This window comes from Vigna umbellata, chromosome 1 (genome assembly GCF_029865625.1).
Source record: "Vigna umbellata cultivar VRB3 chromosome 1, Vumbellata_1.0, whole genome shotgun sequence".
NCBI lineage: Eukaryota > Viridiplantae > Streptophyta > Magnoliopsida > Fabales > Fabaceae > Vigna > Vigna umbellata.
In genome coordinates, this window is record NC_142165.1 from 77,137,036 (window position 1) to 77,152,591 (window position 15,556).

At 33.6% G+C, this 15,556-nt stretch overlaps 1 protein-coding gene and 1 long non-coding RNA gene across 2 annotated transcripts; one reads left to right on the top strand and one right to left on the bottom strand.

The window, feature by feature from the left end:
- Nucleotides 1–136: 136 nt before the first annotated feature.
- Nucleotides 137–3,294, bottom strand: LOC148206432 (uncharacterized). The gene is made up of 2 exons (XR_015783596.1): nt 2,406–3,294; nt 137–347 (listed from the first exon to the last, which is right to left on the bottom strand). It is a non-coding gene; the product is annotated as an uncharacterized LOC148206432 (long non-coding RNA).
- Nucleotides 3,295–13,083: 9,789 nt separating this feature from the next.
- On the top strand, nt 13,084–14,746 carry LOC148206433 (peroxidase A2-like). Its single transcript, XM_088113528.1, has 4 exons — nt 13,084–13,305; nt 13,396–13,590; nt 13,720–13,885; nt 14,086–14,746. The coding sequence occupies exons 1-4, from the start codon at nt 13,087–13,089 to the stop codon at nt 14,502–14,504; spliced, it is 999 nt and encodes a 332-aa protein (XP_087969654.1). The 5' UTR covers nt 13,084–13,086; the 3' UTR covers nt 14,505–14,746.
- The last annotated feature ends 810 nt before the right edge of the window (nt 14,747–15,556 follow it).

Sequence of the window (15,556 nt, forward strand, 5' to 3'; positions counted from 1 at the left end):
CAATCGACTTTACTTACATAATTGATCATCGTCAATAATTCAAATTCTAAAAGTCGTTGGTGTAACACCCCGATTTAGGCGTTACAATTTATTTTCCACAAAATACATATGTAATTCGTCTTTAACAAATTTCAACACCCATAAAATATTAAGTTCTTTATTACAGCACAAGTCTTCTGAAGATAAAATTCCACACAGTTCATAGACTTCTGAAATTTAAAATTTCTCACAGTTCGGAAATTCAAACACAGATTTATTTTAGAAATTCCCCATGTCTCCTTTTCCCCACAGATCTCTCATCTTCTAAGCGAGTCCAGAACCATCTGCTAATTCATCTGATATAGTTTCTGCTCCCGTATAATATCACACATTATACGATCATCGCATTCACATGCACAAACACAAACACAAACAGTAGGGTGAGCTAACCGATTCAAGAAATATACATCATCCACAATCTTACTAACATCACAAGTATGGCAATCAGTCAAATACATGCATCTCAAACATACTCAAAAACCAACTATTACACTGATACTTTATAATATTTCTCCAGTCAAAATCATCAGTCGATTCACTATAGTCAATACAACATATTATTAATCTGCCTACTTACCAAAGCACAATAGTCAACAATCCTTCTGTCTACTTACCAAAGTAGTATAACCATGATATACTGATTACTTACCAAAGTAATCTAACAAGGTGATTTTTATTATCTACTTACCAAAGTAGCACAAACCAAGTTCTTCTGCCTACTTACCAAAGTAGCGCAGCAAGATAATACTGTCTACTTACCAAAGCAGCACAGTATAGTTAATCTGCCTACTCATCAAAGTAGCCCGATTTATATCATTCTCTTTATCTCTTCATTCATCATCTCATCCTGCCTACTTATCAAAGTAGCGCAAATCACCCTGCTTACTTACCAAAGTAACGCAGACCCAACATCTTCTCGCCTACTTACCAAAGTAGTGCAAACCAAGTTCTTCTGCCTACTTACCAAAGTAGCGCAGCAAGACAATACTGTCTACTTACCAAAGTAGCTCAAATTAACCAAATTACATTTTCCTAACATATCATTCATAACCAATCACATTCCATCTCAACCACTAATCCCAAACCAATCATGTTCAACAAGCACATAATAACCAATTAACATATCCCAGTTTCAATTCTGCCTAATTACCAAAGTAGCACAAATTAACCAAATTACCTTTCTCAACATATTATTTATCAACGATCTGAACCAATCAAACTAATCAACAACATGTTTAGATCATATGGTAAGATTTTCAGTCCAATCCAACGGGTAATGAGGCGGAAATCATCAATTTTGTATAAATGATCCAAAAACATAAATTAAGCAATATTAAGATCCCTGAGAAGATACGAAATTAATATCTCTAAATCTGTAACTCCGATCTAAAATCCGAACGGTCTAAGTATGCCACTATCTCTTAGGAACAACATACTAAAAGTTCAGATTAATCTAACGGTTATCTAAGTAGATATGGAGATTTTACCGAGGTAACTCAGAGACAGAAATTTAAGTGGTTCTCGGTTAAACTCAAAATGCGGAATGAATTACTCTAAGCACAGACATCTAATTCCAAATCTGAACGGTCAAGATCACCTAATATGTCTTATGAACTACATACTAAAGTTTGGGCTCAATCTAACGGTAAATGGAATATATATGAAATATTTACCATTATAACTTAAGAACAGAATTGCAGTGTTCATCAAATATTTCAAACTTTCGAAATTTCTTTCTCTAAACAGAGACCTTCAATTCCAAATCCGATCGGTCAAATTGTAATAATGTATTCTAAGAATCATATATCCAATTTTCAAGTTGATCTAACAGTCCCATAAGTCAGAATCTATACTTTACCAAGGGAACTCAGTAATAGAACTGCAAGGGTAATTAATTCACTCAAACATGCAGGATATATATCTCCAAGTACAGAATACTAATTACAAATCCGAACGGTCAAAGTGTATTAATATGTCTTAGGGATCATATATCAAATTTTGAGGTTGATCTAACGGTGCAATAGGTCAGAATCTATATTATACCGAGACAACTCAGTAACAGAACTACAGGGGCAACTAATTTACTCAAACTTGCAGGATTTATTTCTCCAATTACAGACTTCTATTTTCAAATCCGAACGGTCAAAGTTTAGTAATAGGTCTTAGGATTCACATACTAAAATTTTAGCTAAATCCAACGGTGAAAACAATTAATAGAAATTTTTCACCACAGTAACTCGAAAATAAGAAATTATAATCATGAAACCCAAATTTTTCACAAGTCAATAGATAACTACCATTACCAAATTTTAACACATTCATACTCATATTCATGATCATAATCAAGAAAGGATTAGCTCCCCTACCTCTTCTCCTTGCAAGAAATTCTTCACTCTTGATACCTCTAGACCACCACCTTTGCTTGTTTTCACTTTCAATTTCAAGGAAAATTCTAACTTAAATCTCTCTTCTTCCAAGAGAGCAATTCTTCTCCTCCTTGCTAGACCAAGTCAGTCTCCACACTTAGAACACTTAGGATTTTCGTTCACCTCCCACCAAGGACCTCTCTACTCTCCCCCAAAACTCCAAATCTGATTTGGAATTAAAGAAGATGCCTTAGACAACAAAGGACCTATGCACTTGGTACTTAGCAATAATAAACAACCAATGAACCATCCTAAACCATTTTTTTTTCAGCCCTAAAACATGGTAGGAAAGTCTCCAAAGGTTCCAAAATGTTCTCCTAGTTCAGAACACAACCTACCCACTCCAAAAAAATCGCAACTTGTAAAAATGTACCTAAAATTAAGGTTGGACGCTAGCCCCTGGACAGCAACACTGTCACGTTTTCCCCAGCTCAGTTAGACACCTTCCCGAAGTCCAAAATATGCGTATGAGTAGTCAAATTGAAGCTCTTTGAGTCTAGTTTCCAATGAAACAAGAATCAACTCAATTGGAGTTCGGTAGAGAAAGTAATAAGCAAAACAGTCATCATAGGTCAAAACTGAACATACCTGAGCGTGATTAACGTTTCCGAGTTTTAATAATTTTACTGCAGCTAGCCCGGTAGTCCAAAAATTTATATTTATATGTCCAATTAAAGATATTTGAGTCTAGTTTCCAATAAAACAAGAATCAACTCAATTGATATTTTCTACAAAAAGTTATAATTAAAATAGTAAACCATGTCAAACCTGACAGCATTCCATTTTACATTATAACTTGAACTTTTTACAACTTGGTAAATTCTTGAGGTTCTAGGGTCTTACAGTTGGTAAAATCCGATAGTAAATTTTGGTTTACCGACATATTTATTTTCATTGGTAAAAATTTGTTAGTAACTATGGAAATTTTTATTGTGTTCATCCTCCTTCTTGTCTTCCTCTATTGTCGTTCTTCGTTGACATGGCCATTTCCTTCTACTGTCATTGACACCTGTTAATACCCAATTTCGTCCGGGTAGTTAAAAAATATATATAGAGTTAAGAAGGGGTAATAAAACAAAGTAAACGGACAAAGATAAATTTAATACGAAGTCTCAAAAATGATTTGTGTTCCGTTTTCCGTTTTTTATTTTTGTTCTTTTATTTTCTACTTTGTTTCGTTTTTATTTATTTCCTCTCCTATTTATATTTTATTTTGCTTCATTTTATTTTTATTTTTACTTCATTTGGTTTTATTTTTCTTTTTTTTTTTATGTTATTCCATTTTGCTTTATTTCATTTTATTTTATTTTATTTTTTATGTTTTTCAGGGTTTATTTTTATGTATTTTACTCTTTTTTTTTATGTTTATTTTTTTTTATTTTATTTTTGTTGTTTCCCTTTTAATTTCGTTTTTTATTTTTATTTTTATTTTTATTTTTATTTTTATTTTTATTTATTTATTTATTTTTTTTAAAAAAAAAAAAAAGATTTAAGAAAAGGTTACTTTTTTTTCATAAAAATTTGCACTGCAATGCTGACATATATAAAATAAAATATATAAAAAAAAAAGAAGGGAAAAAAGGAAGTCAACTAGGTTCCCTCCTTCTGAAGCCATCCGTTACAGTGATCAAGCACAGAGAATGCTCAAAATGTGCTTACACAGTGGCAGCGTAAAAAGGTATTTGCTTTTCTTGCTGAAAATCCTTAAGCAGCAGCAGCCATACATGGAAGGGGAAAGACTTTTGAAAGAGCACCTGCCAACTGCAAAGTGGAGACATGAAGAAAGGAAAAAGACAAAGAAAATCCTACGCCAGAGGATATCCGAGAGTTCCCAGGAAGCGTTACAATAGGAAGGAGGGGCTTTGGCTTTGAAAAGGGGGGGATCAATCACATTGGAGGGGGATCAATCACATTGGAGGGGGATCACTACTCATCACCATCAGAGGAGAGGGCAAGGCATCTGAGACAGAGAGAAAAGAGGAGAACCGAAAGAGGAGAACCGACTCTGAACCTGGCTGCCCAGTCAACTTTACTTTCCGGCATTGAGGAGGGGAAAGGGAATTAGAACCCGAAAGACATCTTGAAGCTGCGAAGGTAAGTCTTCATGTACCTAAGCTCTTTGGTCATGCTTCACGTATATATGCTTTCTTTAGATACACTTTCCTCATGCGTGCTGAGTGGTGAATGATTGATGCTGGATCAATGTATATATTTGCGTTTGTTTCCCTTCCTCTGTTAACCAAAACTGCACCCAAAATGCAGTTTCAGTGCTTTCGTCTATTTAACTAACGATAGAAGATTGGTATACACTTCCCTAACATCAACACTGTATATCCCTTTAGCACCCATTAACACACAGGAAACACGTAAATAAAGAGTAAACAGCAGTAGCAAATATAGTTCTCGTGCCATCTCCTACCTCTATCAAAATGGACAAACCAAATCTCAAATCCTATACTAATAAACTCAAAGCTTGTCTCTGGAGTATAATCGCTATATCTTGCGCCTTCAATCAGAGATAGCAGGTTAACCTTTCGAGCTCCATGATTAATGCCCCCAAAACCCATGATCCCAGTACCATGCCTCAGATCTTCGCTACCTTCGACCTGTAACGCAAAACACCCACCCGGTCAGCCCCTCTCTCAATACTGTTATACTGCAACATTCATCAAAGTTAACTCAAAATGGCCATGACTATTCACTCCTCACGTTCAGAAACACACCACCTCTCCTTCTTGTGTCGGCGATGCAAAACCTCTTAAGTCAGCCACCATTCATTTGCAAGAGACAAGAGACTCATTCCTTCATCACAACCGGACCCATTACAGTTGACCCATTACAGTGAGAGGATGAAGAAGAGAACCTAGGTGTGGTTCGAAAGGAGTGTTGGCGATGGCAGCCGCGAAAAGAAGAGGGAAAGGGTTTCCTCTGTTTGCAAGCGAGGAGGGAAGGAGGATGTTGACGTGGTGACCGGAGGCATCTCTGGCGACGACCGGCGACGCTAGCGGAGCCCTGGCCGGCGCGGTGGTTGAGCTTGCCCAAGAGGCGATTCACGAAGGAGAATACGGTCTCTCTTGGTCGCGAGAAGAAGAGGAAGAGAGGAACCAGATTTCGGGGACCGGCGACGATCCTGACGGTGAGCGGCGGTGCTGGCGACGCCCTGGGTCGCGTCTGGCAGTGGTCGGTTTGGCGGAGACAGCCGTACGCACGCGAAGAAACGGAGACGGAGGGGATCTCCCGCGCGCGAGGAGGGAGAGAAAGATCCGATGGCGGCTCCGGGGGCGCCTGGTCACCGGCGTCGCTTTGGATTGAGCCGGGGTCGCGGCTAACGGTGGCCGGCCGTTTGAACGGAGACTGAGGCGGAGTGGGTGATGATTGCCCCTAGGATTTCTCCGAGTAGAGGAATTCGAGCCTCTGGGTGTATTGGAAATGAGTTGGGACGTGAGACCCCTAGGGTTTTCCAGATCTGAGGAATGAAAAAAGGCTTTGGGCCCTCTGATCCAGCCTAAGAAAAATAATAATATATAATAAATAAATAAAACCTTTTTTTTCTCCCTCGCGCACCCCTCCGTTTCTCACCCGCACACTCCCTTGGTCTGGGCTCAGGCCCATTCTGTTCCTAAAAAGTAAAAACCAACGAATTGCTTCCCCGCATCCCCTTGTTCCTATTTCGCACCCCTCCCTGCCTGGGCTTTGGCCCAATTCGTTTTTGTCTAAGCACCCCTGTTTTTTTATTATTTAGCACTTCCACACCCTTTTTTATGTGTATTATTTACTTATTATTTTACTTTGTTTTATCCCTTTGGTACTTTATTTTCATTATTTATTTATTTCTCATTGTATGTTATTTTTATTTCTATTTTTTTTTATTTTTATTTTATTATTTTTATTTATTTATTATTATTATTATTATTATTATTATTATTATTATTATTATTATTTTCTTCTTCTCTCTCTTTTGTTCCCATTTTAAATATTTATCTACTTTTAAAGTGCCTTGTTATGAGAAATGATAAAAAATAAATGGCTTAAAGGTTTAGGCACATGTGTGATCGCACGCATCGTCCTTGTGTTAGAACCTTTTCTTCTTCTCTTCTAAAAAATAATAAAAATATATTTTAAAGGTTTAGACACATGTGTGATCGCACGCATCGTCCTTGTGTTAGAACCTTCTCTTCTTCCCTTATAAAAAAAATAATAAAAATATATTTTAAGGGTTTAGACACATGTGTGATCGCACGCATCGTCCTTGTGTTAGAACCTTTTCTTCTTCTCTTCTAAAAAATAATAAAAATATATTTTAAAGGTTTAGACACATGTGTGATCGCACGCATCGTCCTTGTGTTAGAACCTTTTCTTCTTCCCTTATAAAAAAATTAATAAAAATATATTTTAAAGGATTAGACACATGTGTGATCGCACGCATCGTCCTTGTGTTAAAATCTTTTCTTCTTCTCTTCTAAAAAAATGATAATAAAAATGTTTTAAAGGTTTAGGCACATGTGTGATCGCACACATCGTCCTTGTGCTAAAAACCTCTTGTCTATCACTTTCCCAAAAATCCAAAATTATTTATAATCATTTTCAAACAAATTTTCCCAAACAATTTTCTCAAGTAATTTTCTAAACAATTTCTCAAACAAGCTTTCCCGTTTCAAAAAGAACTACGTAACCCTGATTTCTCATTCTGAATGAGAATACGTAGGAGCAAGGTCAATCCTTGTCGGGCCCAAAAAACTAAAAAATATATTTTGTTTCTTTAGAGTTTTATTTTAGGGGATAGTTAAACATTTTGAAAACCACATCATATTCGCATATTTAGTTAAAGGTACTGCCTTAGGGTAGGCGTTGTAGGGTGCTAATACCTTCCCTACACGTAACCGACTCCCGAAACCAGAATTTGGTTCTTGTAGACCATGCCTTATCCTTTTTATGGTTTTTCCGTAGTTTTCCAAAATAAACTATGGTGGCGACTCCAAATCTCTTTTCTAAAACCCGTTTCTTTTTGGATCGTCGTCCCGTCGCGATTTCGGTTGCGACAACACCAATGTCATTATTGTCCTTGTGTCCACCACCTTTGACTCCTCCTCCTCCTATTCCTTATCTTCCTTCTCTTTCTCCTCTATTAACATCGTCGTTATTGTTGTCGTAAACACCATGATTACTGTCGTCTATTCTTCGTCATCCTCCTCAACCACCATTTTCTCTTCCTTCTTCTATTCTTGTTGTCAATCTATAACTAATTTATAACACATATTTCCTTCTTGTTGCTCCTTTCCTTTCTCACTCTTCTTGTCTCTTTCCCTCTCCTACTCTCCTTGTAACAAAAGACAAGGAAGATGAGAAAGAGAAAAGAAAGAATAGAAAAACATATCTTACATATACATAGACACAAATGTGTCAATACATGACAATATCATTTATCTCATGAAAAAAAGTTAAGGTCATTAGATAATGAGAACTTCATTCATTCGTTCATAAAATAAAGAGATATAGTATAATCAAAGTTTTAAATAGGAACAAATTCCAAAATTGCATTATAATTTAAAAATTAAAAACATAATTAATCCAAAATTATATAAGGTTGAAAATAAAAAAACTGCAATTAAGATTTTGTATTACTTTAAAGTTAATAGTATAAAAGTTATTGTTTATTGTTTCGAAATTAAACATTGAACAAATATTAATTGAACAAATGACCTAAAAATGGAAGAAAGATATAGGAGTTTTCTTAAAAAGAAAAAGAAACAAAACAAGATTAATAAAGATCATTGAATGACTTTATGGAGAGAGAGAGAGAGAGCGAGGAACCTATCTTTATATATAAATATTAATGACTTGTGTAAGTACTCAATAACCATCAACAAGTTAATAAAAAAAGAAAATAATCTCGTGACTTTCTCTCTTGAAGTTAATAATGATGAATACATTTCTCTATCCTTTAGTGCTGAAAAATGTTTACATTATTAGATTTGATGATTTGATGTAGAAGATGGACTTTTATATGATTAATAAAATATCCTTATGTTTAAAGATAAGCTGCTATCGGCGAAAGAATATGCCAAACATGCCATTGGAATTCCATGTCTCCATCTACTTTGGTACATTCTGTGTCTGCCACACTTTGTTTTTGTTTAGAAAAATATTTTTTTAATAATTTTCTTTTATAACTTTTTTACAACTGTATAGATCGATAACTTGTAATGGGTCCGTTTTATATATATAAATCAATAAAATAATAATATATAATTTATAATTTATTATCAAAAAATTATTAAAAAAAATTGTTAACATATCAACGGTTATTCTGTTTATGTCAACTCTACAATATGCTTGTCTTGGAATTCTCATCAGATGTGATAACAGTGAAAATGGCACGCAATGTTCCAACCCAAAATTAGCCAGATTTAGCAACTAGTCTTTAATCGCACATACAAAATTGCATTAGTTATCTCCACTCTTATTTTATAGTTGTATTCTTTTAACGCTAATATATCAACACCAAATTCTTTTAAAAAATGCATAACCTACTATTATACGCATTTGCAATTTCCTGAGTTTAATGGCTATATATGCCTACCGGCATGATTTTTTATACTATTATTTCCCTGAGAATAAGATTCTTCAAAAAATATTTTTGAAACGTATTATCGTTTATAAATTAACCCTATCACACATGTTGTTCTTGTTTTATTATTTTTTTATCGATATCTTTATCTAGTTTTTTTTTCATAATAAGTATTTTTTATTTATGGATATAATATAATTTTATCATAAGTTTAATACGTTCCTCTATTTTTTTAATAATTTTTTATGTAATGACAGTGTAACATAAGTCTATTTAGAGTTGTTTCGGTGAGATTTGTCTGAGAGTCGGTCGTCCTTCCTTGTTCTGCAAAAGATATTCCGACGCTCAAGTCATTTCATAAAGAGGTCTATATTTTATTATTACAGAGCCAGCTCTTTACCTGGGCATTAACCCTATATTCATAGGACGTACAACAATTAAGCTCATTAATTCATACTTGATATGACAATAATTCCAACAATACCTGCTAACTATCCATTAATATCATATTCTTCTATAATATGACCTGTCAATCACTCATAAATAGCGTATATTCGCATTTAATATGGTCATTAAACGTATTAATTGACCATTAATGATATTGACCTTTCCTGATTAATGTTTGTCTGAAAGCCGGTGGGTTGCCTGTTTTGACTTCAGATTCTCCTTAGCCGAACCATCACCGGGTATAGTACAAGAGTTAAATTACCACCCCATACTTTAATTTTATTATTATACTTTTAAAACCATCACAACAATTTTGATCTAAAACTTCAATTAAATGTGATAGACTAGAGGCACAATATTCAGGAGAATAAAATTACTCTTTTCTAAAATCCAATTAAGTTCTATTTAAGATTCAATCTTCTAGAATTTTGGAATACTAGTGATTGTCTTTCTGTCTTCATCTTTACATTTTAATTTTTTTCAAAACTTGATTGTTCACATCAGTAATTAATTTATTTTTAATCACTTTTTTTATCTATAAAGTTTTAAAATCTTTTGTAAAAACTCCGAACTCCATTTTGTTCGTATATCAACGTAGTTAAATATTAGTCGAATGTTGTATGGTTTAGTATATATGTTGGTTAAACAATATTATTTTAATTAGTAAGATAAATATTACTTAGTATCCCAGACGTGGCTGCAATAAAAAAAAATCCTGTTCTTATCTTATAGGAGTCCAAGTCTGATTCTTTAGGATTAAGAAAAATATTTAATTTAGTTGATAATTATAAATATTGAGCGATATTATTATTTTCTTTAACCTGAAAAAAAAAATTGATACCCATTGATCCCGATAAATAATAGATTGTCTTTATGATGTGTGAATCGCTAGTCATTATACTGATACATCATCAAGTAACTACTAATTTGAGGCTTATAAATAAATAATAAAAAAAAGGAGTAAGAGAATTTTGTTTATTATAACATTATCCTGGTGATTAGATTAATACACTTGAATGTGATTTCCAGGAAAAAAAACAAACGACGATAGAAAGACTTTTTTTTAATATTTTTTGAATACATATTTCTGACAATGACTCCAAACCCGATGAGTTTTTCTTTATAAGAAATTACTTTCATATACACTATTACATAAATAAATCTTAATTATTAAATTTTATTGTTGTGCTTAAATGGGACCAGGTCGTGCGACACTCCTGTCTTAGACGAACGTGTGTTTCGTCTGTGTTTATGGTGATCGATCGGTTTGAGAGAGCGACTTGCATAATATACTCTGACACTTTACATCACCTAGAAATAAACTCAAATTATAATAATACATAAGTGGGGTGCAAACGTCACCTTACAAGCCGATTTTTTGAGGTTGAGTTAGGCTTAAAACCACTTTGTAATATAGTATCAAAGCCAGGTTAGAGTCTATCCTAACAATATTTTTTGTTTTTTGGACATTTTTATTTCATTCATTGTCGGACCACTATCGAACCACCTATTTCTACTATCACGCTCGAGATGTCTATATCTCGGCGTGAAAGGGGTGTGTTGGAAAGTCCCACATCGACTAGAGATAAGCTAAATTATAATATATAAGTGGATGTAAATCTCACCTTACAAGCCGGTTTTGTGAGGTTGAGTTAGGTTTAAAGTTCACTTTCTAATATTAAATAATTCGATTATGGAAAAGCAAGTCTTTACCTTGACTTTAACCCTCTATTTATAGAGTTGACAGAATCTGACAAATTAACTCTGCTCAATGGTTGTCTTGACCGAACGGCCCATTCGACTTAGCACCCATAGCACCCAATCATGCGTGATTGGTTCGGTCTAGTAACATTTATATAAATAAAAATTTTATAATTATATATATGACTTTTTAAGTAAGTTAAACTTTCCCGTAAAAAAAGAGTAATTTTATTGTTTGAATCTCACTACAAATTTTTATAGGCATACTATATTTTATTATTGAAATTTGGAAGATTTTTTTTAATTGAGCTAGACGCTAGGCTCTTAATTAACATTTTTGTTTCATTAATTTTACCTTTTTAAATAATTTTACTAAAGCAATTATGATTATTGTCATATTTAACTAAAGTGAAAGAAATATATTTATCTGTTTGAATAAATAATACTCTATAGATTAAAAGAGAGCTTAATAAAAAAATCCTTCTAAATAACTTGCATTTATCAACTTCTACATGTATATGGCATTAAAATCCCAGCTATAGATCAATTACTCTCACTGCAGTTAACAATTTTCCATCTCACACTAGTAACTCAGATGACCAAATAGATTATCACATGAAAAGTAATATGATATGAACATTTATATGATTGTTTTTGTGTTTTGATTAAATTACATTACCTTACTGCACTATTTTACTGTTTTGTCTTGCCATCATATTTATTATGAGAACATTTTGCAAGCACATATATAAACCACACTAATAACATCTTATCAAATGTATATTTGTTATTCTTCAATGATGCATGTTTTATTTAGATGATATTTTTGAGATTTTAGTTTTGCTTTTGTTTCGTAAAACACATCTTTGTGAATTCTTTCTAATTAATTAATTACATGCTTAATTATGTTACGAATGTATACATTTGGTATATTTGTGGTATATACAAATATTTTAAATTAGTAACATATACAAATCTTACCTTGTTCCCTGTCATTTGACATCTCCAGTGTTACTTGTCGTCCATAATGGTCATCTTTTCCCTAACATGCAATTTCAAAAGCATCTACAAGTGGAAAAATTACATTCACGACATGCTCCTCACTGATTGCAGACATGATTCTATTGGTTATACATATCAGTGACTAGATGTTGTACCTTAATGTTTTGTTTTTCCATTGCTGACTTAGACGTGGTACCTCCCAAGAATGACTGAAAAACAATCTATCAAACGTTTAGCTCGTTAATAATTTTCCTACCACAAGAAGCATGGCCCCTAGAATCTTCTATCTTTTTCATTTTCAATATTAAACCCCAGCCAAGAATCTTATTGTAACAGTTCAACGCTTAAATATGGAAAAAGGAAAAAAAGAATTCTAGAATGGACCAAAACATGAAAAGCATTGACAATGTTTAATCTCCAAAATTTCTAGCTAAATATATATACTTCACTGGAGAGCTTTCTTCTGTTCACATCATTTATTTTGACAAACGTTTAGCAGAGATATCATGTGTTGAGTTGTGAGAACTTGAACTTTGTAAACTTGTTCTGATTTTCCATTCAATCACTTCATGCAGGTTTTATGACATTTAACTGATAAAGTGCATATTTATATATGGTGCCAAATATGGACTCAAGTAGCGCAAGGTAGTTAAGTGGTAATCATTATGGTTTGAATTTTCCTTTCAACGTCCGTTGTGTGCACCTAATGATTACTACAAATCCTATTTTTTAGGCCTTTTGGCTAGCTTATGTTTGCAAGTAATGTAACAGTGAAAACTTTATCTCCAAGCAAATTATAAATTTTTCAAAGACCTACACTTTCTTATATATATATATGCCACCAAGATTCCATGCATTATTTGCTAAAACCAATAGGGAAAAATATACAACAAGTCATCAAATATGTCTTCTTTAACTCATTCCCTTCTCACCACAACCATTTTCTCTGTGCTCACAATCTTTCTTCATCCATCAAATGCTCAACTGAGTTCAACCTTCTACTCCACCACATGCCCTAACGTGTCTTCCATTGTTCGCAGTGTTATTCAGCAGGCTCTGCAATCTGATACTCGTATTGCTGCCAGCCTAACTCGTCTTCATTTTCATGATTGCTTTGTTAATGTACACATTTCAAGAAGCATAATTCTCGTTTTGATTTTGGTATCGTCATGCACTGTCAGATATCAGATAAGTATTACTTTTGAGTTTCAGGGATGTGATGGGTCTCTTTTGTTAGACCAAGGTGGGAACATAACGCTGAGCGAGAAAAATGCAGCGCCTAACAATAATTCCGCTCGTGGCTTCAACGTAGTCGACAACATAAAGACATCTCTTGAAAATTCATGCCCTGGTGTTGTATCTTGTGCTGATATTCTTGCCCTTGCTGCTGAAGCTTCTGTGTCTCTGGTAATCTACTTGTTATTATAGTTCTTATAATCCTCCTTACCTTATCAAATTTCTTGTAAGAAATGCACGCGTTTATCACAAACAACAGCAAAGAATTTTCCCACAACATGAAAACCAAAATATTTGCAGGGAGGAGGACCTTCATGGACCGTACTACTGGGCAGAAGGGACGGTTTGATTGCAAACCAATCTGGTGCTAACACTTCCATTCCTGCTCCAACTGAAAGCTTGGCCAATGTCACAGCAAAATTTTCTGCCGTTGGCTTAAACATAACTGATCTCGTTGCATTATCTGGTAATCGTATTCTGAATTCCAACACTTACTGCATTTAATAACAACTTGTATCATAAAAGAAGCACTCACTTTTAACAATGATTTGTTTGAACTGTTAGAAACAAAGAAAGTGAACCTAAATTAATCACAACTTAAAATTTTAAGGTTACAATTACAATTAATTACAATATATGTTCATTAACTAGTGTTTGATTTCAAAGGTGCACACACTTTTGGTCGTGCACAGTGCAGGTTTTTCAACCAGAGGCTGTTCAACTTCAGTGGCACGGGTAGCCCTGATCCCACGCTGAACTCAAGCTATTTAGCAACCCTGCAGCAAAACTGTCCACAAAATGGAAGCGGGAACACTCTGAACAACCTTGACCCTTCTTCCCCAGACACCTTCGACAACAACTACTTCCAAAATCTTCTCAACAATCAGGGTCTTCTTCAAACAGACCAAGAACTTTTTTCCACTAGTGGCTCCGCCACAATATCCATCGTCAACAACTTCGCCAACAACCAAACCGCCTTCTTCCAAGCCTTTGCTCAGTCCATGATTAACATGGGTAATATTAGCCCCTTAACAGGAAGCCAGGGAGAAATCAGATTAGATTGTAAGAAAGTCAATGGAAGCTAAAAAAGAAAGAATCCCATGAGGCAAAACTTGTTCTTCACACATTACTTACCATCAACACACACACACACATATATATATATATATACACACACACAAACTTAAAACTATATATAAATATAGGTTCGTGTTTGTTGTTGTGATCATGTCAGGGTATGGTAGAACTTCGAAATCAGTATCTGCATGTTGGACTATTGGTTTGTTTTCTTACGTACAGTGATGTTATAATACGTTTTTCTAATAAATTTGCGTTAGTAGTAACATGTAAGACTCTAGTTCTAGTTGATACTTGATTCAGCTGTTACTTTAATTTCTTTCCTTTTTCTCACGGTCACAAGTCAACTTTACAAATTAAGTAGCTCGATGGTACCTATTTCGAAACTACAGCTAGTAGTATCTATTTTGTTGTTGAAAGCAGAGAAATGTGGAATGGCCTAAATAGTTCTTCCGATGATGTTGGAATAAAGATAAAATGTCGAAAAGCTAGTAACCACTGACAGAGTGTAGAAGAAAAAAAAATAAAACGATAATAACGGTATACTATATACTTACTAACATAAATCACAAAGAATATAATGCATTACGTCCAACTCTGAAAAAAAGATAGATGATGAAAATAATAAATATGAGTATCTCCCGTCTTCATAACGTGTCCTTATAGTTTCTCCTTTAGGGTTAGTTCCTTTTTCTTAAAATATTCTTATTTTAATCTTTGACAAGTTTTATTTAAAGACATTTATAATGTACAGGTAATTGGGTGAGATAAAGTGTCATTGAGTGAGATAAAGTTATTCGGACTTGAAAATTTGAACTGGAATACATTATAACCAATAATCATTAATATATTCTTCAATTTTATATTCTGATATATCCACTTATCTATACAATATTTCACAAATAAAATTAAAATAATTATTTTTTCCAAAATAAAAACCCCTTAATTATTTAAAATGATAATAAAAAATTAAAAATAAAAGATAAAAATTAAATATAATAAAAAAACTATGAAAATAATAATTATCATATGCCTTTTATTTTAATATAAAACTCACCTT